Genomic DNA, 26,307 nt, shown 5'->3' on the forward strand with positions numbered 1-26,307 from the left:
AACATCAGCCTGGAAAGATGTGGCTAAAGCGCCTACTAGTGGCCAAAAACTAAAACATCACATAGGATTGATTTCTGGCGGATAATATTATATTTATTAACCCTACAGCGTCTGGATAAATGTGCCCTTCTGCCCAAAATTCTGACAGTTTAACATTTTTTTAAAAATTAAGATTAAAATAAGAGGCACACTCCATTCTTACAATAGAAAAGGTTTACATGTAGAGTTTGTGTTTTCCACCGTTAGTGGAACACACCTGTTATGTTCCTGGAGTAGAGTCATAGAATTTTAGAGCAGGAAAGGGATCTTCTGCATCATTTAGTCCACACCCACCCATACTTAATGAAGAATCTAAGCATGCCTGCTCAGTGGAAAGGATAATTCTACGAGTGTGATCAGAGTGGTTCATTTTGTTATTATTGCTTAGAGCCTAGCCTACATCGGTGGAGGCTGGTCCCAGGGCAAATGAGGCACTGCCCCACCAACCTCACTCAGCCCCCATCCTCCTGTTTCCCCTCCTATAAGCTGCCATCTTCTGCCCCCTCCTTAGTCACACTTCTGCCCTTGTAGAACTCAGCAGGGAAGCAGATGGGGACCAAACTAGAATTTGTTTCTGTTGGCTCTGGCTCCATCTGCTGTTGGGGTTCCCTGTCTTCCCTCTCATACCCAATGGGCACCAGCCCACCAACCACTGCCCTTCATCAGCGCCTCAGAACAACCCTCTGAGATCGGTTAGGCTGGGAGAGAATGACTGGCTCGAGGTCACAGAGTGAGCTTCGTGGCGCACGGGGATTTGAGCACCTGGGTCTCCCCGGTCCTAATCCAGCACTCTCGTCGCTGTGCATCTTGGCTCTCGAGATGCCACACTTTCTGAATGATCCAAAGTCAGTGCCTTGAACCAGTCTGGACGCTTGCGGTGTCGATTCTGAAACGTCCAAGTTTGGGGTGGTGGTGGGCACATCTCACACGTAGCAGCTACTGCAGATAATACCTCCTGGTTTTAAATCCCCATTTATAAAAGCAACTTGAGCCATTTTTAAAGCAAGGGTTGGGGTTTGTTTCCCCCCCCCTCCAAGGAGACAAGTAAATACACAAACACACAGAATTCCTGAGCAGAGTCTGTGGATCGCTTACAGTCGATTCCTTCGCTGGATGTTCATTCATTGCCTGGAGAAAGAGAGAAAAAGCTCTCCAGTTAGTTTTGCCTTTTAAACATATTCAGTCGCGGTGGAAACGGTCAAATCTCTGAAACAAAGAAAGCAGTAACCTCGGCAGAAGTAGCCAAGAGATTCCAAACACAAACCTCGAGCTTTTCACCTAAAAAGGGAAGGATTTACAGTCCAAGCCGGAGAACCGCTCAAGAGTCAAACTAAGGAACCAGGAGAGAAGAGGGGGTTTCTTTTTCGCTGTTGCTGTTTTGGATTTTCGCCTCCTAATATCCCTTAAACATTTCCAGGATCTTTTTCCGAGAATGGGCTGGTTTTAGGCTCCTTCTCCCACCCAGTGCACAGCTGGATCCTAAGCACGCTTACTGGCAAGGAAGCCCCACAGACATAAATGGGTTTCCAAATAAATGTGGGACTTTCTCCCAAAGCCTCTATTATTTCTTGATAAAATATAGCCCTGAACTTAGGCGCAAGCCACAACCCAAACTACTTCTGAGTAACCATATTAGGATCGGGCTGCTTCTCTCCTCAGACCTCTTTAGGGAGTAAGCCTACTGAAGTCTGTCGGGTTTACACCGCCGAGTAAACACGCGTGGCCCAAACGCTCCTGAACGCGGGTCAGCGCCATGCCTTTCAGGCGCAATTCCAGTCAACTGCCAGCACTTTCGCAAACCGATCCCTGTATTCATATTTACTCGGAAGTAAATCCTAACGGATTTCAGTGGCAGCGGCTTCCCAGGGTAGTGTATCTATATTGGGCTGCGGCTTTCAACTCTGATGCATCCCTCGCGGTGGGAAAGGCTGGATATTAAACTTGAATCCATTGACTTTTTAAAATGCACGAATAAAAACATGCTGATTTCTCAGCTGAATCAGGCGCCTTCTTCAAAAGGCCTCCAACTAATGCACAATCGAGTATTTTAAAACTATAAATGTGCGCGCGCTGTGTGTCATAAAATACACGACCTGTCTCTCTCTCCGCGGATTCATTTCATATTAGATTTTTTTATGCACAAGGTATAATCAAATGCACTGAAAATGCCTTTCCTCAAATCCTTAAAAAGCAAGGAAGCTCAAACGGGCATGGAGTAAGACCCGGGGGTCCTGCCTCGCCGCAGCCGCTCCGTAAATCCCACTGCGTTGGGTGAGGCTGCCTTCAGGTACCTGAGACCGGAGACGCCAACCCTGCGGAAGCCCGATGGATTTATTTCTGGATGAACACGCTGAGGATGGCGTCGTGATACAAGCAAATAACGCGGGTCTGTCTAAATGCTCGCTGATCCGACTTAAAATTTCCATATAGGTCTTGTAAAAAACGGCAGAACTGTAAAAGGAAATTTTCCTGTTTTGTTTTGCCTTCTGAGAAACACTTTCCCATTAGGCGTGTTTACTCGGGAGTAAGTTCCACTTGTTTCAGTCATGAGGTTTACCAAGGTTTAAAAAAGAAAACCAAGTCAGCGGTGGGATGGAATCGGGTGAAAGATGACGGCCACGATCCAGCCATAGTAAAGTACTTTTCAGGCTGTCCTTGATAAACCTTTTTATTTGGATTCAAAGCGAATCCGACTGAAATGACAAGAGGATTACTTCGAAGTAAAGGTCGGTAGAATCGGATTGTAGGTCCCTTCTGTTTCAATAGAAGCTGCGTAAGTGGGGATAAGTCTCATTTGATGGCACTGAGATATACTTCCGAGTAAATGCATAGGAGCAAAGAGGCAGGGGGTGGCATCTATTCCATCATGCAATCTGACCCTACGCCTCTACTCGAATTTGAGACCTGTTGATTTCTATAGAACCGACTTAACTCCTCCCAGAAAAGGTCTTAAAAAGAGCTTCCTTTATTTGGATCGGGCCCATTCATTTTCTATCTGCTGCGGGGGCCAAGTCGACAAATTAACTCAAATGACGTATCAGCAAACTCCTGAAAGTATTTGTACTACCATTCTCCCCAATACATTTTGGCTCCGAGTTTAAGTAAAACCAAAGCCAGACCCAAATTTCCCCACATTAATCGCGTCCTCTTTTCTTCGTTCTTCCAATGGCAAGATATACATCACATGAAGACCGCCCCCCCCCCTTTAGAACGGTCCTGGAGTTCCATTTCATTTTCATACCAATCCTTGAGTGAGTAAGCGTTCTCATCCGCCAATACGTGCTTTGGATCCGGATCCGTTGTCTAATCACTTTCAAACCAGGATTTGTCTCTGGCTGTTCTTTTTGTCCCCTATTCTGCAGTCCCTACACAGGAATCCTGAGCATCAACTTGTCTTTTCTTAAAAGAGAGAAAATATTTAGAAATCGATACGTTAAATCAATTATTATGGCTCGATTTGCAAGCGACCCCAGCTTTCCGGGTTTTAGAGACTAAAATATCCATGGGTCCTTTCAGATGGCCCGTTTCCGCATCTGTGTTGATAGTGCATTGTGTGTTTAATAAATAAATGAGCATGATGGTGGTGTTAGGGATTAAGATTAAGGTTAAGGTTAGTTAGGTATTGCATTGATCCGAATTCCTCGGAAGAAACCGGTTGGTGCAGCATAAATCAACGGGCGAGTTTGCAGCAATTCGCTTGCTGAGCCGGAAGAGGGAAGGGGGAGAGTCTGGAGAAAAGCTGAGGTCCTTGTGGCTAAAAACTAACCAGCCACGGTTGGCTGAAAGAGTTGGTGCAGGGAATCCCAAATGGGGAGGGGCGCTGGTGCTCTCAGGTTCTGCCCGATTGCTTCTCAGAGGTGGAGGACCAAACTGAGAACAAGATGCCAGACTAGGTGGGTCTTTGGTCTGATCCAGCAGGGCTCTTCTTATGTTCTCGTGTAAAGAAAAGCGAGCTTTCGCTCTTAAATTGTTGCTTGTTGGCGGTACCCTGATTCAATAACACCGGTCACCGCTCAACTGACACTGCTTAACTTTTTATTCTCATCCGTAAAACGAAGATGACGCCTAAACGGATGCTGTGCATATGATTCCCGCCCGCCCCCCGTTACTCTTGATACCCTCCCTTCTATTGCCTTCTCCTCTGTCAAGAAATAAAATTCACTGTATATCCCCCGGGGCATGTTACTGTTCTACCGTTGCGCAAAGGGCCGCGTAATTGTGTTTCATTAGCGCTATCGTCGCTCCCGCTGCTGCGGTTTTCCCAGCTGAGTCGTGGAGAGCACGCTTCGTAAGCAGAACGCCCTGGGGTCAAGCCAGGCATCTCCAAATACCGCCTGCAGACATGCCACATAGACCCACGTCTGAAATCCTGGACAGAGATGCTGCCAGACGCGAATAGGCACGACTGAGCTGCATGAGGCCAGTGTAAAGCAGCTTCCGAATAGAGAGACTTTGCGGGCGGGTTGCGGGAAAAGGTCTCTGCAAGCCCAGTGCCAAAGCGCATCCTTTTTGCTTGCGAAAGGTCTCCAGTTCAGTTTTGAACCAGAGCTTCTGCCAAGCAGAAGAGGCGCTACTGAGCTGGATGGCAACTGCCTATGGAAGAGGTTTGCAGGCTCTCTATGGGCTGCGGTTCAGTGGTTAGAGCACGCCTTTGTTCGAGAAAGATCCCAAGTTGAGTCCCCCAGCGACGGGGCGCAATTGCTAGGGAGCCAGATCAGAAATGGACCGCGTGGCACTTAGAAAGAGACCAGTGGCCAGGCTTGTGGCTGTTCTCTTTCTTCGCTTCTTCACTATCCTAAGGTGGGGTGAAAGCCACAGGCTTGCAGGGCTCTAAAGGGGAGGAGACAAAACCGTGGAGGAGCCGAAATCTGTCAGCAACAGCCGTTGGCTAGGACAGTCACAAAGAGAACCTCCATGGTCAATATAGCACGGGAGGGAGGGAGAGGCTGTAGCCCTTGTGGGCTTCCTGGCTGGCCCCTGTGAGAGACTGAACATAGGACTACGACATGGATCTAACAAGATTCTTATGAACACACACGTGTTAGAAAGGCTTTGGTTCTGAAGTGGCTATAAATTGGGCTTTGTGGATTGCCACTGAAAAACCCGCTACACTGATGTTCTCTCCTGCCTTGTGGTATATTTATAATTTTCCATTTCTTAACACCCGAGGCCAGCATTTCCCATCCCCAGACCGCTGCCGGCGGGCGGAGATCACACGCTCGGGGGTGGGTGAAAGCAACCTCCGAAAGTGACCCTCCCTCCATCGGATTTGGCAGTATGCGGTTGCCTTGTAGTTATTATTATTATTATTTCCTTAAAGGTGGGTGAGAAATGCAACTAGGCTCTCAGCTCCTCCCCACGCCCCCCGGTTTGTAAAGATGTTTATTTTAGATTAAGAGTCAGCTCCGTGGGTTTCCAGTCCTTCGCCCCCCCCCGCCCCGCCCCGCCCCCGGTCAAGGACTCACCGGCTTCTTGTGGGTGGAAGGCAGGGGCACTTGCTTGCAGAGAGCAATGCGGTGAGGTAGCAGGTCTGAAGCCTTGGAGAGGAAAACAGAAGAATAAACCGCGTTAAAGCCATAATGGTCACACGGTGCAATCTCGGGCGCACTTACTCGGGTGTAGACCCAATTTAACTCAGTGGGCTAACATCTTAGTTAAATAAACAGGTTGAAGACTGTGCATTAAATCGAATTAGCTGGATTTAATTTGTATTTGGAAGATCAGTGCAGAATAAGAGCCTGACAGGTTCTAGACTGAGGTCGCCGCGATACTATATGCATTTATTTGCATATTAAACGCGGTGTAATTCTCTGAGGTGAAGGCACACAATTCGATCTTTATTGACAAATCCCATGCAGTCCGTCCGGGATTCTTCCCAAGTTAGTATGTATAAGATTTCAGCTTTATTTGGAACGGACACTCTCAGCAACTAGACGTCTCGATAGGACTTTGAGCAACTCTGGAGGTTTGGTTTTGTTGCTTAGGGTGGGCTGACCCATTCATCGCCTACCTAAAATTAGTTACCAACCCTTTGAATTACATCGCCTTAAATTCTTTTGGTTTTCCTTTTTATTCGGTCTGAAAATCAGATCACCTTTGAGGCTGCAAATAATATAAAAGAAATCACATTTGTTCCGACCGAATAAAGTTTAGGGAGAAAAATCCAAACAAACCGAGACCGAGTCCCCACGTGTTCTCTTCTTTTGAAAAGAGAGCAGGCGGGGCTGCTATGCGAGCGGCGTGGCTTCGCCAGGGCCCGCCTCCTTCCTGCCGCGCCCTCTTCCTCTGTCATTTTCTCAGGCTTGGCCTTCCCCGGGTTTTCTGATTGGCTGTCCCCGCTGCCATTCCACCACGCTTCGTCCCTCCCCCTCCCGCGCCAGCCTCTGAGTAAATAAAGTAAAAAACCCCGCTGTAACCGCTGACAGTTTTTGACTGGTTTCAGAAGCGCAAAGAGGAGTTTGGAAAGAGCAGGCAGTGGGTGGAGATGATCTAGGGTTACACGCGACTGCCAGGCGCAGCAGGAAATGGATGCAGAATAACGATCCTTGAAAAGGGAAACAACCTGTTGAGGTTCTTTCGCCAGCGCGCAATTGACAGTGCAGGCGCGAAGCGGGGCGCAAGGGAGCGCGGGCCCTTCCGCTGCCTTTGGGCGCTCGCTGCGGCGCTCGATGCGAAGTTTATTTTGTCTGATCCCAGTTTGTTTTGACTGGAGGGAAGAGGCCGCAAACAGGGAGCTGGACGCCGAGTCGCGCGCTCCAGTCGCGGGGCAGGAGGAGCCAGCTTGTTTTTGCGCCGAGAGAGACTCCCTGGCTGCTCCTCTGGCCGCCCACGGGTAGCTTTGCCGTCCGTCCGCCGGGGCGCACCGAGATCCGGGCTGCGCTTTAGGACTCGCGCGGGAGGGGAGGGCGGCGGCGGCGGCGGAGGCAGAGGCAGCATCCGGATCGGATTTCTCGACCCTGGGGGAAGCTTCCGAGAGGGCGCCTTCGCTCGCCGCCTGCCAGGCGAGACCAGGAGGAAGGAGCCCCTTGGCGAAAGTTGCGCCTCGTCCGCTGAGCGGCGTCCGTCGGCACTGGGGGCGCCCAGCGTGGGCTCGCGGTGGCCGAGCGGCTGGGGCCGTAACCCCGCCGGGGAGCGGGCAGCCGCCGTGCGCTCTTGGGCACCTGGCCGCGTGCGCCCCGCTCCGCAGCCCCGCGCGCCTCCCTCGCCTCTCGGCTGCTGCGGCCTCCTCGCCCCGGCCCCCCTAACGCCCGCTGTTGTGATGCGTATTCCCGTAGACCCCAGCACCAGCAGGCGCTTCACACCTCCCTCCACGGCCTTCCCCTGCGGCAAGATGGGCGAGAACAGCGGCGCCATCAACGCGCCGGCCCCGGGAAGTCGCAGCCGGCCGGAGGCGCGCTCCGTGGTGGATGTCCTGGCCGATCACCCCGGCGAGCTGGTGAGGACCGACAGCCCCAACTTCTTGTGCTCCGTCCTGCCTTCGCACTGGAGGTGCAACAAGACGCTCCCCGTGGCCTTCAAGGTAAGCCGAGGGAAAGCGAGGGCGCTGGGGAGGGGAGAAGGGGGGGGGGTTGAGAAAGGGAAGATAGACGTGGAGATGGAGAGGGGCGGGTGGGAGAGAGGCGCGCAGATGTTTCCTGCCCAGCCAGCTTCCCAAGCGCCCAGGAGAACTAGTGGTTTAACGGAAAAAAGGGCAACGGGAGAGGAGGGGAGGGGGAGAAGGAGGGTGGGTGGGTGTGGGAGCAGAAACCTTCCCCCTTGGCGAAGTCACCCTCGTGTTGCCCCCTTAGTGTGCAAGGCGCTGTACAGACGCGTCTCCCAAACCAGAGAGTGCCCCGACCAGCCAATTCTGGGAGCGCGAGTGCAACCCTCGCCAGAGCCCGCAGTTTAAAGCGTCGGTTCTGCTTCTTGGGAGCTAAGCCCCATTGAACGCAGACAGACTAACTTCTGTGGAGCGAGGCATAGGATCGCATTGCTATAAATGCCTCCGAATACCTCCGCAGTCGGCTCGGCTGGGAGTCCAGGCTCATGGGTCTCATAGGCTCTCCACCGTCCTGTTGCAATTATGTTGCTCGCTTACCTGACAGTTAACCCCATTGAATTCAGTGGCATTTTACTTCGGAGCAGGGGTGGATAGGATTGCACTGTGAAGGCCTCAGCCTAAGGCTGCAAAACCGAAACACACTTGACTAGGGAGCCTGTTTTATGGAACACAGGGGGACTTGTTTCCGAGTAAACGTGGTCCGGTGTAAACGACCACAGTTACTTGTGTTGGGCAAGAGAATCCGGGTGATTTAGGGGTCAAGCAAAAGGCGGCGAAGCTTTTTGCTGAGACAGACCATTAGTCCATCTAGTTCAGCACTGTTTGCACGGACTGGCAGCGGTTCTCCGCGGTCTCAGACACTGACCTGTCCCAGCTCTACGTGAAGTTTCCAGGGATGGAACATGGAACGCTCTGCCACTGAGCTGGGCCCTTCCCCATGTGTCAAATGCCAAATCTTATTTATATCCAAAGGCCTTCCCCCTGACCTTCACCTACTTCTCCATACTCACGCACAATCCGCTTTAAAGCACCTCCAATAAGTGTCAATTGAATGCATTTAATTCCTTTTCTCTCGCCTCCTGCCTACGCTCCAGGCGGCTTCCAATGTAAGAAAATACATTGCAAACTGGGTATGGAGATATAGATCACTGTGTTGGTTGTTGTTGTTTTTTAAAAAAGAAACTTTTTAAAACCCAGATCAGTAATAGTAAAGATTCTAGTCCCGAAACCATTGGCTTTTAAAATCGGAGCTGAGTGCCGTTGTGCCTTGTGCATATTACAGCTCCCCCTCCCAGTTCCAAATAATGTATCTCCATCCTTTCAACCGCAGCCTACTAGAAATCGGGAAAGCAACGTCCTTAAAGGCAGCCTCCTCGCACGCAGTGGATTTGACCCCAGCGTCACTTCTGCATTTTGGATGTAAAGGAGGATGGCTCTCCCTCGCGGTTTTTTGAATATGATAGGGAACGGAGGACGAAATAGCCCCTTTAAAGAATTAAATGAAATCAACCTAAACTCCTTTTTCTAGCCGGACTGGATGTCCGATTCGAATTCAAGAGTAGGGTGTGGGCTAAGCCTTATCCCCAAACCTGAGTGATAATACCTGCTTCGCTCTAAATATGATCGGCCGTAACCTTGGGCGCATTTGCTTAACCAAGAGAAATGTTGCTGTGGTCGCGACGGCTTGCAAACCCCAAGGCATCGTAGTTAAGTAGAAGTAGTAGTGGTGGTAGTAACCGCCACAGCCACCGGCTCTCTAGGGAAGAAACCCTGCTATCCTATTCGCACACCCCAAGAGCTCTCTTTCCCCGTACTAATTAGTATATCCCGCAAAAACCAGTGATCCCTCCAGATCGTCGGAGGGGCTTCCACTGAAGTCCGCCGGATCCCATTGCTTGCTTAATGGAACTTCCGAGGAAATGGGCTGCGCAGCTTCAGTCAGAAATGTTGCTTTGCTCTCTAGAGACTATTCGAAGGCTGCTGCCCTTCCCCAATTCACCTCAGTTCTCGTTTTTGCTATTTAAAAATGGCAGGGGTTGCTGTTCTGCAATCCTCAGGCCAGAGCAGCCCCATTTTACTCCAGGCAACTTTTTGAAGAAGGCGAGGTGGGGGGGGGGGTCGGCATTTGGTTTGTCTTAAGGTTCTGGTCCTCGTGGGCGCCGGCATCTGTATTGCTTAAAATACCAGGCTCTGAAGTTTGGCAGAGTTGAAGCCCTGATTACTGTATTTAGATAGATTGCCATTAGATAAGTTAGAAGAGTTATTATGTGCGTGCGCGCGCACAACGCAATATGTAGCCTGGCATCACGTCCCAAGCACACCCGAGGTATTTGGAACTAAATTTAATCGAAATCAGCGGCACAGCTTCTGAGCAAATTGCAGGTTAATAATGACTTTAGGTATCTCCTTAACATACTTTTGACTCCTTTGCCTTCAGGTTGTATGGAGTATTTAAAAGGGGGGGGGCACTCTCCTCCTTCACGGTGTCTGCCTGCATAGTTATAAAAAACCAGGGTTCAAATCCCTCTGCCCCTTCCTCCTTATGTCTGCTTTTCGGGGTTGTGTTCTCCTGGGGCAAAGACTTGCTCAGCTGCAAAGTCCCCGCGTACTTGGAAGGCGCCATCGTGAATCATCGATGAAACGGATCCGATGTGGTTTAAAGGCTGCTTGTCTCCTAAGCCCTCTTTTACTAGGGAGCAAGTCATGCTGGGTTCTTGCTCGTCAGCAAACTTGTCGGTGCCCCCCGGTGTATAAGCCCCCTTGGAGCCTGCTCCGGGCTTAGCAGGTTTCTGGACAGGAGCCCTGAAAACCACAGGGGCCTCTTCGTCCCTTTGGAAGACTCACTGCTTCCAGCTTGGTGGGTCCCAGGATCATACACCCCGCTGCCTAAACCTCTTTCTGTGTCCCAGCTTTTCATTCCACCCAGTAATGAAGCTGGCCTACATTGTGCGCACCCCCCCCCCTTCCTGGGACTTTGAGTGATGCGCTTATTTTTAATTTTTAAAAAGCAACATTTCCTCAGCGTTGTTTTGCCCCCAGGCTCCCAGCCTCTTCTCTGATTGTTCCCTTCAGTTAGTAGCGACGATCAGGAAACTTTGAAGTTTAAAAGGAGTTTAGGCTAATTAACTAACTGGGGTTTAAAAAAAAAAAAAGGAGGAGGAAGATGTAATCTTCAAGGAAAAAGCAGAGCAACCCAACTGTATCTGATCAATCCTGTTTCCCTTTCCCCTTCCTCTTATCTTTCTTAATAAGCGTTTGCTCCGCTGCTGATCTCGCCACAGCTATTTTAATTCTTTCTTAATTTTAATCCCTTGCCTCTCAAAGGGTTACAAAAATCACCACTCTTTTTTGATCTGCCATTGAGCTTGTACGTTTTGTTCTAGGGGCGTTTATTTCCCAGTAAGCCTCCGCTGGATCTCAACTCCATTGCCAAGGCCTCGATTGCCTGAGGTCTAGATCCTTTTCTGTTTTCTTTTCTTTTTGTTTTCAGGTTTATGCCCAGCTAGATGTATGGGATGATGATGATGATGATGATGATGATGATGATGATACTACAAGATCCTTTTACACGGGCGTTTATAAAAGTTTAGCAAAACTAACCTCAATACTTTCAAGTAATTGAATTCCTGGTGGGTTGTCAGATGAATTGTGGTTATTATATACATCAGTGCAAATGGTGTGCAGAGTAACATGGTCCAGCTGTAGCGGGGAAGTTCTAGGTAGTTGTCCTAGCTGATGGCCACAGAGAGATCTTTCCCCTTCCTCACTGTGTCACGTACATCTAAAGCGGTAACCATCGCCAGCAAATTGCATGGTTTAACCACGTACTGCGGGAGCAGACAATGCGGTGGCTTCCAGATGTTGGTGGACTACAGCTCCCACCAGCTGAAGCCAACATAGTCAATGGTCGGGAACGATGGGATTTGTAGTCCAACAGTACCTCAGCTATTCCAGACATTAGCTGCATACTCACTATACAAGTAAAGTACCCCGAAAAGGATTCTGAGAACTGCAGTTTACCACTCACAGAGCTACATTTCCTAGCACTCTTAAGAAACTACAGTTGCTAGGATTCCTCTCTCACACTCTGTGTATGTGTGCTTCAAATATAAGGGATGCATGCAGCCAAGCGCGCACCCTCTCTCTCGCTCCCCCCAAGATTTTGCACAGCCTCCAAATCCAGCCGCAAGCGAAACTCTTCTAGGCTGCAGCCCCATTTCCCGGGAATAAGCCCCACTGCACCCACTGGAAGCTCCTTCTGCGCAGTCATGCCCATGCCCAGAGTGGTAGAGATTTCAGCACCTGCCGAAGGTTGGGATCCTGAACCCACGGCGAGTTGGTCCTTAACCGGACCTTGCTCGCGCTGGGTCTCAGGCGCGTGCCAGGTTACCTGCAGCGACGCTGACTCTCCCAAGTCGGCAGGCACCGTGGAGGCTTGCCCAAGGACCATAACTCCGCGGCCTTTAACTTTCGAGTAAGCACGTGTCGTTCGGGGCTTGCTGATGCACTACCCGCCCCCATGGAAAGCAATGCTTAACTTCGACAGTGCGCTATCCCCTTATTAGTATTATCCGGAGGCACTGAGAACCTGAAAAGTGTTCCTGTTTGGCTAAATTTTGACAACGTGTTTGGGGGCAAGGGTGACAACGAGGAGGAGGAGAGGCTGGGAATTGCAGAGAAGCGTGAAAGGCAGAAAGAAGCAAAGGAGAGAAATAGATTTTGTTTAAAAGAAGAGCGCGCACGCAAATGAGAGGCGCGTTAGTAAGATATCTGTCATCGCTTAAGGAAATTAACAAACCACAACAATTTAACGTCTCCTCCGATTGTGGATTTGTGATCAGACAAAGAAAGGAAAACCCGGTCGAAATGAAAGTACAGTAGATCTCTGCACATGTTTCAGCACTAAATGATGGAAATCGGAATGCTGGAGGAGTTAAGAAGAGAACTTTTAAAGCTCTGGGCGCCTGGGGGTTGGGAGAGCGCCCCATTGAATTCAGTGGGTTCCCTTTCCCCAAATTATTCATCGGAGCATAGGAGGCAGCGTTCCTCTGCACAGGCTTATAACATGGGGGATCACAGCGGAAGTTCATTTATGTGGACCTAAGACTGAGCTGCAACTTTGCAGATTCTCGGTTAGCCTGACCTTACCCAAGATTTTAACCCATTCGCACCGAGCGGACATGAATTTCCCAGGGAAACTACGTCGAATCGGGGCAACCTCCGCGTGTTATTATTATTTTTTTTTTTTTTAAAAAAAAGAAACATCGACAAAGAAATAAAACTAAAAGCAAACCCTCGAACCCTGCTCTGCCCGCGCGCAGTGGCCGTGGAAAGGCGAGAGATTTGCTTGGCTTCCTTTGCAGGCTAAATTATTAGTCCCATATAATGGAGGCCGTCGTGTGAATTCACGGTGCAAGTAAATTATTTGAAATACTGCATATTGCAGTTAAAAGAAACGTGAGGTGTCTGTGCTCCAGGATTCTCTTCCGAGGCTGTCAACTGTTCCCATTTTTTCAGTTTTGGGAAAACGGATCTCCACGTGGATGAGGAATGCACTGGAGGAAAGGGCGTTGTCTGTCTTATTTGATCTCATTTTCAGAAGAAGGGGGGGCGGCGGTGGAAAACCTCCGCTTGTTTGGAAGCATTTAATTTTATTTTCCAAGAGGGGCCTGTCATTCAACGTGTGAGACTTTGCTTCTGAGTAAATCCTCCTCTTCGAACCGGGCTGCAACCCTTTCCCCGGCTTTCATGGGAGTAAGGCCCGTTGACTCGAATGGCAGTTACTTTTGAGTAAGCGGCCACAGGCTTGACCTCCACGATTTTGTTTGCTCCGAGGATACGCCATCCAAAGGCCGGGTTCCACCCAGATAGAAGAAACTGGTTTCTGGAGGGACACCCGCCTCCCCCCCCCCGCCTCTCCTTGGGTGTACTCTTGTTAAAATGAATGGGGTTGTTTCCGATTCACACCCCTCCTCTTCCGAAACCAGAGGCAGGAGGCTCTCTCGAACAAAAAGGGCGACATCGATGATTAAATGCACAAAAAGAAAAACACTTTAAGTGAAATTATCTCTATTGCAGCACCGCTTAATTAAAAGGGATATAATTATCATTTTCTCCCTGCCACCGACGCACGAAGGGAGGAGGACACGCAGGAACCGTAGTCTGAAATCTCGTCATCTGGGGGGGGGGGGGGCGAGCAAAACAGGATGACTCGTTTCCAACTAAATGCTATTCAGAGTAGACCCATTGAAATTAATGGACCTAAGTTGGTCGTGCCCATTCAGTTTCAACAGATGTACTGTGAGCGGGTCCAATGTTGGCTCTGTAACCCACTGATACCTTTTGAAAAGCCTCCAACCCCCTTTATAAAATTTTCGTTTACATCCCCCCCCCATGGGGGGGGGGAGTTGTGACTGTATTAGCCGTTTCTCATGTGCGTAGCCAGGATTTTTGTCAGGAGGGGGGCGGGACTTTTGCTTGGGGGGGCAGAACCGTCGTGATTGGTCAGTTAAGTATTTCTATTGTTTTACTTGATCTAGGGGGACAGCTGTCCATCCCTGCTCCCCCCCCGCCCCGCTACTTGCGCCCATGCTATTTATCCTGAAGTTTGGATCCGTAGAAGCTCTGAAACGCCGATGAGGCATTGGATGGCTCTTTTCAGGAAAGCAAAGGCCAAGATCCTATGCACACGTACTCGGGAGTAAGCCCCAGTGCACTCAAGGCGGGTTGCAGTACTTCTGAGTTAAGGTGCGCAGGATACGGCCGCAGCCGAGCTTGCCACAATGTTCTGAAGTTTACCCAGTTCAAAAAAGAAACACCGCCCCTTTCCCCCTTAAGTAAGACGAAAGCAAACTACCGTGTCTGTTAAAACCAGATTCAGTGGTGCATAGTGCAGATGAACTGATGGCGCATATAACCCAGCCTACACTGAAGCCCTTTGAGATGCCCAGCTGATCTAGTTGGGATTTCAAAGCGCTTCGCTGCGGTCGGATTCGTCAGCAGGGTCAACAACCAACACTGGCAAAAAAAGGAAAGAAAAATGGCAAGGCTGCGCGTTTCCGAGTTAAGCAGAGCGCTTCCTCAGGCGCCAGGTCGGAGACCTTTCATGTTGTTTATTGAGTGGGTGGTTTTTTAAATAATAATAATAATAATAATAATAATAATAATAATAATAATAATAATAATACTGGGTCTTGTTGCAGTCGCTACCCTACATCAGGATTGAGACGTTCCTTCCCCGCAGATTAGCTAGTTTCTTTGCCAAACAGGTGTTAGTACAAAATAGCCTCCGGCCGGACTCTGCCCAATTACAACTGTAGCAAAACCCCAAAGCGCGCGTTGGGGAACCTAAGGTTCAAAATAGGCGCGGAGGAACTTTTCGCTGGTGTTTTGCGTTTCACATATACACACCTCCAGTGCTGTTTACGGAGCCGTCCCACCCTTCTTCCAGAGAACGATCCTTACGTTATAGAGAGGAGGAATGCACTAGTCTCCTCTGGTTTAACGTTTCTGAATAATAATAATAATAATAATAATAATAATAATAATAATAATAATTAATAATAATAATAATTAATACCCTTCTCATCTGTGATTAATCTCTGTAAAGTTATCCAGGGATTCAACTCTGCCTGAATGCATCGCCTTCTGGTCTGGAAGCTCTTCCCCCAATCGATTTTTGTTTCAGACTCTATTCTGGGTTGTAGAGGAAATGGACTCTGTACATGTTTAGGAATGCTTTCAAGACAGCTAAGAGGCCGGGTCCTGGCACAAATGAAAACCCTGCTTCCTATCCTCTGTGTTTGTTCGGAAGAAAGTCCTTTTGAGTTTAATGGAACTTAGCCACCAATAAGTAAGGCAACAGAGGGTTGCAGCCTTAAAAGCTTAAAATGCCAATGTTTAAAAGAATAAAAGACATTTCCCTTCTTCCACTCCACAAGTCAAAAGTAGTGAACCCCTAAGTGCAAAATTATTCTCTTTAACAAAAAACACAAAACCCAGAACCTCTTGCAACACATAACCCAAACCCCCAGGGTAAAAAACAACAACACCCACCCTTTTCTGTTCCCTTAGAAATCCACCTAAGGATTTCATCCTAAAATAATTCCCTCTTTATATTTAAAAGCAGCGACACTGGTAGTTCTGGTGATCTGTTAGGAGTAAATCCATAGGGACAGTAAAAGAAGAGTAGCATATGGTTATTGTATTTGTATTTGTTAAAAAACAACAATTAAAATGATTTTTAAAAAGTCTACATTTTGGGCAGAATCAGGGCCATAGTTAAAGAAGTCCTATGACCCGGCAGATCTGCTGTATGCTCCCCCTCCTTCTCCCACACCACAGGCATTGCTAGGAACATAATAGGCTCGGGGGGGGGGGGCACAGATTGATGCAACAATTTTGCCTCTGGGTAAACTGAGGTACTGAGTGACTGAGGTCTCAACAGCACTGTGCTTTGCAGCCACCCTATAAGAAAGCCACCCTGGGCCCCTCTGTAACAATGTCCCTGTCCTGCATAACCTTTTATTTAAAAATATGTTTCTATTCCCTTTTACTGTTAGTTACAAGGGGAAACATGCAGGGAGTATTCTGCCCAGTCTGTGGCTCATTAAGAAAGAAACTTGCTCCCACCTTCCGATATTCTGGCCAATGATGTGTGCCAGAGCACTGGGATAATTAAAAAGCACTAGGCAGACTCCCTCGTCCCAAAATTTCAGGCCATGGATCCCAGGCACAAGTCAAACTCTCTTCTTTTCCATTGATCTAAGTGTTGATTATTGTTACCTAACTGTGGTCAAAACAAAGTCCTATGTTTCCTATGTGGCTAAAATTAAGACAGTAAGCTCCTTGGGGCTTACATTTACGAAGCTTTGTGAAATGCTATTATATTAATGGTCTGATAAAAGATTAATAATAATTTATAACAATTGGCTTTGCCAGATCATCAGTCCTGTCTAGCTCAGTGTTATCTGCACTGATTGGCAGAGGTGTTCCAGGTTTTCAGACAGGGGTCTCTCCCAAACTTTCCAGGAGGTGCTGGGGTTTGAACCAGGGACCTTCTGCATACAAAGCTACAGCCCCTCCTCCAAAGTTTAACAATCGCTGCTAAGTTGGTCTTTATCCAGTCCAAGACTTTTAGACTGCACTACTGTGGATCCTTGTTTGGCAGTAAGCCCCATCAAGCACAGTGGGATTTCATTCTGAGTTAAGCCTTTTATTTTATTAAATCTGTACATCACCTAGGATTACACTGTTTAAGCCGCATGGATTGCAAGGGTGGTGGTGATGAGGAGACATTTTTACCTCTCCCATTGTAATTGACGGAGCTTAATTTTGGCTGGACCAGATCCTTCCTTAATTAACTTAGACATAGTTAAATTCATTTGGCCTGTCCACAAATTACGAGTTCAGCTTACTATTTTGAGCCTATTTTGGCCCTTTTATGTTACTCTGCTAGGGAATGAAGAGCGACGTTGTCAAGAGTGGCCTTTGCTTCTAACAGGAAGTGATAGCTTTTGCATTTTAAACTGTAAGGACATGATCCAGAATGAAGTCAAATGCTTTTAAAGCACCATTGATTTCCACTGGAGAATTAAATACACTTTTCATTCTCTCCCACTGAAATCAATTGACTAGATCATGGCCCCCCCCCAAGTTATCTTCTACTTCATCCCACATTTTAATAAAATAACAGTGAAGATTTGATAATATGCAAATTTGTTTCCATTTTGAACCGCTCAGTAATAAATGCTGGAATTGGTCAACAGCCCAGGTGATAGCGAAATAGGTTATTGAACTTAAATGCCTTAATATTTATTGTTTATGTGGGTATACCTATATATGTTACAGCCTTGTTTTCCAAGTGTCCAAGAAATACTAAAATAATAGCACTTATTTCAGTTTCTAAAGGTTTATTCAGAAGTGACTCTGCTCTTTTGTAACATGATCGTATGCATGTTTTACCCAAAAGTACAGCCCTCTGAGTTCAATTTTATTTACTTCCTAGTTGCCAAACTCCAGTCTTTTTCCAGTCTCTTTCACTTTTGTATTTGTTTTTTTATAAACCCATTTTAGCCCATTTCCGCACTAATCCATTAAAAAAAAACCCTGTGTGAAAATTTTTATTTTAAGTATATAACTTTAAATATATTTTCTCTGGAAATACACATTGCTAAACACATTTTCTCAAAAAATACCCATTTCTATTATTATTATTATTATTATTATTATTATTATTATTATTATTATTATTATTTTATTTATATCCCACCCTCCCCAGCCGAAGCCAAAGTATGCATTTCAAAATGTATTTTTCATATATCATTACACATTGCACTTATCAGTCAACTTTTTATATACGAAAGGTAGCTTAAAGAGACTTACAGAAAAATAGCACGTACAATTAAAACCAACATTAAACTGAAACAGATTAAAAGCTAAAAACACATGCATATTTGCATGGATGAATACATCCTATGTAGAACATTTAGGAAGTACAAAAACTGGTAGACAACAAATTTCCTATCCACACATTAGCTTGGGAGGTATAGATCAGGCCAGTGCATACCAGGATTCACAGAGATCAAATTCCTCAAGCATTCCAAGTGCCGTGTGCACTGGATTGCAGCCTGAGACCCGTGGAAGAGAAATTCATTGGTCAAGTATATTCCCTATGTTAACTACTACATCTTTGCAGATGCCTGCATCATACATGCATACCATGGATTTTTTTTTGTCTCAGGGGCCAAAGCGTCTTGAAATGCCCCTCAGAGGTTGGGCAAGGAATTTTAAGGGCAAAGTTCTAACTCTGCGGTACAGCATCTGCTTTGGATGCAGAAAGTCCTGGGTTCAACCCGCAGCATCCCAAAGTTAAAGGTAAAGGGACCCTTGACCAGTAGGTCCAGTTGTGACCGACTCTGGGGTTGCGGCGCTCATCTCGCTTTATTGGCCGAGGGAACCGGCGTACAGCTTCCGGGTCATGTGGCTAGCATGACTAAGCCGCTTCTAGCAAACCAGAGCAGCACGCGGAAACACTGTTTACCTTCTCGCCGGAGTAGTACCTATTTATCTACTTGCACTTTGACATGCTTTCGAACTGCTAGGTGGGCAGGAGCTGGGTCCAAACAACGGGAGCTTACCCCTTCATGGGGATTCGAAACGCCAACCTTCTGATTGGCAAGTCCTAGGCTCTGTGGTTTAACCCACAGCACCACCCGTGTCCCTATCCCAAGGTTAGGGATGTACAAAATCATGGAAAGCTGCTACTAATCAGCAGACACAGTACTGAGCTAAGATGAGCCAATAGCATTAGGGGATCTTCTTATGCTGCTGTGTTTCTAAACTCAACCATTTCTTGTTGCTGGTGGTTTCTAGGTGGTTGCCCTTGGAGATGTGCCTGATGGCACTGTGGTTACTGTCATGGCCGGTAACGATGAGAACTATTCAGCGGAGCTCCGGAATGCCTCTGCGGTCATGAAAAACCAAGTGGCCAGGTTTAACGACCTTCGCTTTGTTGGACGGAGCGGCCGAGGTAAGGAGACTGGAGATCAATGAGTTGATAACAAATTTAGAGGTGGCTTTAAAAGGTGGCTGAGTTCTTGGAGGATATCCACACACGACACTATCCACACATATTGTGCTTCTTTATTAGAACATTTCATCTTGTGTAAATATACCACACAGTGTGCCTCACAACAGGAGTTCCCAAACTGTGGTTCGCAGACTATCTGTGGTCCAGAAGCTTCATTCAGGTGGTCCATGGCATGTCTGTGGATTTGTGGTTAAGATGGGAGACAGCACATCTATTCCATTAAATATTCATATTAACTTTTGATTGCATTTTTATGGTTTCTTTTCTTGCATATTATATTTTATTGCGTTACAATCTGAATTCTATGGGAATTATCCTATAAGAAATAAAAGAAGCCATAAAAATGCAATTAAAAAATCATACAGCGTCTAGCGCAGTCCATTGCAATGGCTGCAACAGGCAGAAAAATCATTAAGTGGCTCACCCAATCTTCAGCTGTTTTCACATGGTCCAGGAGGTGGAAATCTTTGGAAACCCTTGTCTTACAATGACTTTTTTAAAAAAACACAATGTCCTAAAAAGAGTACAGAATAATTTTAAAAGAGAGACTGGATTATCAGTTAAATTAAAAAACAAACAACCCCATAAAATGAAAGACTGCTGGAACAAAACGGTCTTCCAATAGCAGTATGTAATCAAAAAGGTCTCATCCCTCAGCAGGCTTGCGGGGGGATCCCAAGTTTTATAGAAGTACAACAAATTTTGAGAGGGAAATTTTGAAGGGGGGGGCACTTCCAAATTGCACACTGAGGACTGAGCATGTTCAGTGGGCACAAAATGCTGACTGGCTGTTTGAGGCAGTGGGGACGGAATGGAAAACTCACGAGGAATTGAATGAGGGGATAGCTGGCTGGGACCCTGACCAGTCTGGAGCAGACTACATGCCATGATTTGTTGCAGGACCTACTTGTTAGTCATGATAGCTGAATGGAACATCCATGATCAGAGGCAGTTTAAAGCTGGAGGCATTTAAAATGAAATATACATATTATCTTCTCTATCACCTCCCAGAAAAATGGGTAGAGAACCTCCTGTTGGAACATTCAGGACAGACAAAAGAAACAACTTCTTCACACATTGCATTGTTAAAATATGGAATTTGCTCCCACAAGAGATAGTGATGGTGGCCACCAATATAGATGGCTTTGAAAGAGGACTAGGCAAATCTGTGGAGGATAAGGCTACTGGAAGCAGCTACTGGCCATGATGGCTATGTTCTACCTCCACTGTCAGAGGCAGTAGGGGAATCGCAAGTGGAGAGAAGGGCTACTGACTGGGCGACATCTGGAGGGCCACAGGCTCTGCCTGCTCCCAGTGTACAACTTACAAGCACACATGCCTGGGCCCTGCAGAGAATGCATGGAGGGCAGAGTGAGGCCAGCAGTTGGGATTCCAAGCCCCCACCCCAGTGTTCATTCTGCAAAGATCTGTTGCATGGCCAATGCCAATGCTGATCTTATTGTGTTTAGCATGTGCCTGTTCTTCTGCAAAAAGTGCCACACTGTAGCTGCATAAGTTATGTTGCATGAACAGCCCTGATGCTGATCTTATGGTGTGTTTCAGCCTGTGCTGCTGCTGCTACAGGAAGTGGCGCACTATAACCGTGTCGGCTGCTGGCCAGCCTTTCTTCCAGTCTTTTGAATGTATACATGCAAACCGTCAAAGAGATTTTTGGCTTCTCGGCATTAAGGCCCAAGTGATCTTAAGAATGATTTGCGTGTAATAACTGTTTACTTGTTGCTCTCTATGAAACCCAAATAGTTTACATTCTTTCGTGCATTTCCGCTTTCCCATTGGCTCCTTTCCTAAGTGGCAGGCAAGGCTTTCTTTCAAAATCTCCCCCACATAACTGCTTGCAGGTTGATGAATGGAAAAATGTTTTGCTTTTATGAATTAAGCTTTCATTTCTGTACTCAATTATTTGCTTTAGGTCTCCTCCCTCCCTCCCCTTTTTTCCATCCCCCTTACACAAATTTCCAAACTGTACATAGCTCCATCCGAATTTGACTCTTGAATTCATTAGGAACCCCCCTACTCAGGTCTCCATGTCTGGGATAAGAAATTACAGTAGTCTGGAGTCCTTGGGAAGCCTGTGAGGAGTTTGATTTCAAACTAGGAGACGTGAGTCTAAAGCCTCTTGGTTAGCAAAAAGTCTTTTGTCTTCAAGTGCATGAAATGTCCCGTTTGGGCTCTCTGTTCTGCATACTATAAAAAGTCCATGTTTCTGACAGTGTAGACTAATTCTGAACAGGATAGTGCTGTCCTGAACATGTCTTTTACCTTTTGGGTGGTTGTTGTTTTTTTGCAATGATTTCCCACCAATTAACGAGGAAACCCCCCTACATTTGAAAATTATTGAAGGGCAGAGGAAACGTAGGTGAAATTCTCAAGGATGAAGTGCAGGGTTTGTTTGTTTGCATTCACTCTCACTTTTGAGTTGGATGAGTTTTTGTGAGTTTCTTTCACCAATATCTGGTAGCTTTCCTTCTATAGCCTTTCTGGGAGTCTGTGCTTCCTGAAAACCTCATGATATCCTTGGTTGTGATTTCTTCTAAATCAGGGGTAGGCAACCATTTGCCTTCCAGATTTTGCTGAACTACAAATCCCACTCTCCCTGGCCATTAGCCATGCTTGCTAGGACTGATGGTAGTTGTATTTCAGTAACATCTGGGGGGCTTAAGCAGGGCTTTTTTCCCAGCTGGAATGCACTGGAGTTCCAGCACCTCTTTGGCGCGTTCCGGCAGCTACATTAGGTTGGGGCACAGTACCTGGGGCTGTGTGGCATGATGATCAGGTTGCTGTGATGACTGTGTTGGCGTGACGATTGTGGCTGCCAAAAGTGGCGGTGGGGACAAAGAGCTCAGCAACTTTGGGTAGGTGCTCATCAAGTTCCACCACCTCTTTTTCCAGAAAAAAAGCCCTGGGCTTAAGGTCCCCTACATCTGCTCTAAGCACAGGAAGCTAGAGAGGCTGCCTGACATGTGCTTACCAGCTGTCCACTGTGTTGTTAATGCCAGTGTTTGTAATTAGCAGGATCAAGTGCTAACTTTTTTTGTGGACTGTACCATGTAAGATTGGGGGTGTACAAATGTGTGTTCCCAGGGGATGCATGTTTGAATGCTCACACACATGAACATGAAATCTCCTTGTACATAGAAATCTAGCATGCCAGCTTATCAGGTTCAGCCTAACATTTCCCTTGATGAGCTATTTTTCTGTGTGCAACACCCGCCTTCAATGGGGGAAATATCCAAAACTTCAGTATTGTGCCTTTAACAGCTTAATGCATAGAGAAGGTGGAGCTGCAGCATTGCTGAAATGTTTTATTTATTTGTTTTCAAGTATTGATATTAGGCTTTTCCTCAGAAAAGATAACAAAGGATTAAATACAGAATGAAAAAGAGCACAATCCATAAATAATACAAGCAATACAATACAATACAAACACAGACTCCTAAACATAGAATTTCACTCACGCAGTACACTTACACTCATTTAATATCCACATCCACTAACACATTTGTACCTCAGACAACCTGCCCACATTCACCCAAACTCACATATACTCTCAATAATTCCCTGGGTACAAATATATAAAGGCTGCCCTACAATACTGTCAGCCTAACACCATGAGGTAACATATATGCAGCAGCACAAAAGAGAAATGGCCGCCCTTGTCCAAAATGGTGTAAAAAAACTAAGACAGGAATGTGGGCAGGGTGAGGGGATCACATAGTTAAAATGTGTAAATGGGATGGAAGTCTTACAGTGCAATTCTATGCAGTGTGTTTTTTCCCCTGGGGGGAGTACACAGGGGTACACATACCCCTAAGCATTTTGTGAATCTTTGTAATAATAATAATAATAATAATAATTAATAATAATAATAATTTATTTGTACCCCACCCATCTGGCTGGATTTCCCCAGCCACTCTGGGCGGCTTCTGCAAAGACCAAAATACATTAAGAATATACACTTTTGCCCATGTACTGTATTTATTTTTCCCAATTTCAACTATAAAATGGTGATTTTCTTGAGTCAAAATGAGAGTACCCCTAAACATTTTTTAAGAAAAAAAGCACTGATTCTATGTATTCAGAAGAAAGCCATGTCGGTCTCAAAGGGGCCTACTTCCACGTTGGTGTGCACACAATTGCAGCCTAAATAAGCAATAAACAATAAAATCATTATTTTATTTGACTTCCTTCTTCAGGGACTATGGACCACTTGGTATAATAGTCCATAAAACAACTTCTTCCCATCAGACTTGATTTATAGGCAAGCAACTTCAATAGGATATTGTGCAAATACAAATATTTACACCTTCCTCATTTCTGTCCCCAATGAGCTGTTACTGGTAATAAAGGCAGAGGAGAACCAGTTAAAGAAGGTGACTCAGTCTAAGTGGGGACAGACTGCCCACAGCAAGACAAAATAAAGTAGTTAATTCCTAAAAACAGAGGCTCCAGATTTAGTAATGTGTACAAATATGCATACACTTGGGTAAAATGTGCATATAAATGCATATACATGTGAAAATGACATACAGAAATGTCACTAAGGAAAATTTTTTTTGTGTGTGTGACAGAATTGCATAGAAGTGTGTACGTTAGGAGAATTTTGCATGAAGATGCTGATAAATTTTAATGAGGCCCTCTTCTTTCAAAATTGTGTGAAAAGTGGGAGAACTGAATTTTAGATTTAAAAACGAGAAGCTGAGAAAAACCGAAACTAACAGATTTGCCCAACCTAAACCCATGCACCTGACTCTTGTTTGGGTGTTCTCCTTGTTCATAAACTCCTCATGTGAGCAAAGGAAGTGAGGACAAGTGTACTCAGCTCCATGCCCCATGCCACTTTCCCCACCACTCTTCAGCTAGTTTCTCCCAGACCTTTCTGGAGATGCCGAGGACTGAACCTAAGACCTGCTTCAGCTTGGAAAACAGATGCTCTCCCGCTGAGCTGTTCTATTGATGTTCTAGATTGCACTGAGACAGACGTAGCTCTCTGGGTGGGGCGGAGCCGCCACTCTCGCCTCCCGGCAACTGGGTCATTGTTGCTTGCAGGAAAGGGTGAGGCAGTCTGCAGAGTGCGAATGCGGAGGCAGATCCAATATGGCGTTCCTATCAGTGCATTTGCACTGCACCAACCTCCCTGCCAGCTTGCCCCTTCCCTTCTCCCTTCTAGTAAGCAGCAGCAACTCACCTGCTAGGAAGCTAGCATAACAGCACCACCCCACTTGATAGCGAGACTCTGTGGCCTTGCCCATGGCAACTGGATAGGGAAGGGATGCTGATGCGGAATGGCACATACCTGTCCCCACTTCCCAGTTCATTTGTAGGGTTTACACACAAGCAGAATGCCTGACCGGGGCTCCAGAGGCAGGCCTATTTCACATGCTCTGACCTGAGCTCTGGCACTCAAGGCAAGACCTAGGCCTAGTTGTGGCAACCTCTGGCTCAGACTAAATTAAGGCCTAATCACCATAGTGGCATAGTGGTGTTGTCCCCTGAAGATATCCATCACCAAGGTTCCTGCTGGTTCATTCTGGTCACCAAGGTGAAACTGGGTTATGTTTCACCAACTGTCACAGATGCTGGCAGGAGCTCTGCCCGTTATCAGTTGCCTTTGTTCAGCTATGATCCATAGCCAGCCAGCCAGTCTGGCGATGCTATCAGTGCACCTCCAACTGGCAATGGATTGTATGTAGTCAACAAAGGAAGCTGTGGTTTTGTGGGTTGAAAGCAAGGTTTTAGTAGATCTTTGGTATCCATCCAGATTCTCACAGATGATATAGCCAGAGTTCTGCTTCTTGTTCAGGAGGTAGTGAACAGCTCCAGGTCCACACCATGGTGGCTAGTCTGTGGCCTTCTAGATTTTGTTGGGCTACAACTCCAATCCCTCACCATTGGCCCTGGAGAGTCAGAGGTTCCACATTCCTGACATTTTGGAAAGGTTAGGGCAAACTCTGCTTCTCCCCTGGAATTCATATCACTGTCCCTAGCAATGCCCACATCACACGTGATAGAGAAGTGGTGTAATTTTAGTGGCTAGGAGCATATGTTGGCCAATAACATTAAAAGCTTGCCTCAGCTACAAGCACAGGCAGGTGCTTGTGCTTTCACTTCTTCACCTGTAGAATGAGTTTAGTAATACTGGCATCCCTTATAGGGTGGTTATTTATAGTAAATGTTAGCTATTTGGCTTGACAGGTGCTCCTGAGTGTTTTTATTTGTTTCTAGATTTGGGCTGTTCAGAACTACTATATTACAGTAAACAACAGTATGAAGGATGGCTGTGTTTGCTCCTTTACTCCTGCACCTTTATTTTAAATAAATAAGCAAACAAAATTCAAGATCCAGCCCCCCTAGGATTATGCCAATCCAGAGTTCAGGTGGGAAGCCAGGGGGCTGAATGCTTCTTCCTCCAAGCATACACACCTGGCCACAAAGTCCTGCATACAGAAATGTAGCACATTTGATAGAAAACTAGACTAAAGCCCTCACAATGCTGACTTTTTGCTGGGAGGAAGTTCTTCATACGGATGATGATTCAATCCAGCAGTCACTCCTGCCTCCCCCCCCCCCAGCTAAACTTTGAAGTGGTACAGGCTAAAGAAGGCTGCATCTTGTGACTTTTCTGAAAGCATAGATCAGTGTTAGTAGTGTTTAGATGCTGTGCGCTGTGATATGACATCTTATGCCCTTTTAAAATGTGGGGGGTTGGGGGTTGGGAGTGTTATTAGGTTGTTGTTTTTATTTTGATTATGTGTTTTGTGGTTTTATATTTTGATTTATTCTGTGAATTGCCCTGAGACCTCTGGATATAGGGTGGTGTATAAATTCTATTATTATTATTATTATTATTATTATTATTATTATTATTATTATTAAGTATACTATGAGACCAGTTGCTAATTTTTTCACCTAACTGCCAAGTGACTTAATATAATAGATTGTTAATTTTATCCCCTCTAGCTGTTTCTGCAGCCTCAGGTCCTGACAGCAAGGGGGTTTGTTCAAACAGTAGTAGCAAAGGAAAGCAGCCTTAGTAAGCCCTTGCTTAAATTTAAGCCAGGCCTTGCTTTCAGCATGGCTGCCCATCTACCACGGGTACATATGGTGGAAGCAAGGGAGG

General features: G+C 46.5%; 1 protein-coding gene and 1 long non-coding RNA gene across 2 annotated transcripts in view; one reads left to right on the top strand and one right to left on the bottom strand.

Moving 5' to 3' along the window:
* The window catches only part of RUNX3 (RUNX family transcription factor 3), a 127,612-nt gene that overhangs the window by 50,455 nt on the left and 50,850 nt on the right, over positions 1–26,307 (top strand). Inside the window, exons 4-5 of the mRNA XM_082231817.1 lie at positions 7,314–7,558; positions 18,953–19,109. Coding sequence (XP_082087943.1) covers positions 7,314–7,558; positions 18,953–19,109 — 402 coding nt within the window. The remainder of the gene's footprint in view (positions 1–7,313; positions 7,559–18,952; positions 19,110–26,307) is intronic.
* On the bottom strand, positions 1,066–6,182 carry LOC309535921. The gene is made up of 2 exons (XR_014221437.1): positions 5,505–6,182; positions 1,066–1,167 (listed from the first exon to the last, which is right to left on the bottom strand). It is a non-coding gene; the product is annotated as an uncharacterized lncRNA (long non-coding RNA).

The sequence above is a fragment of the Podarcis vaucheri genome (genome assembly GCF_965113315.1).
Source record: "Podarcis vaucheri genome assembly, chromosome: 7".
Taxonomy (NCBI): Eukaryota; Metazoa; Chordata; class Lepidosauria; order Squamata; family Lacertidae; genus Podarcis; species Podarcis vaucheri.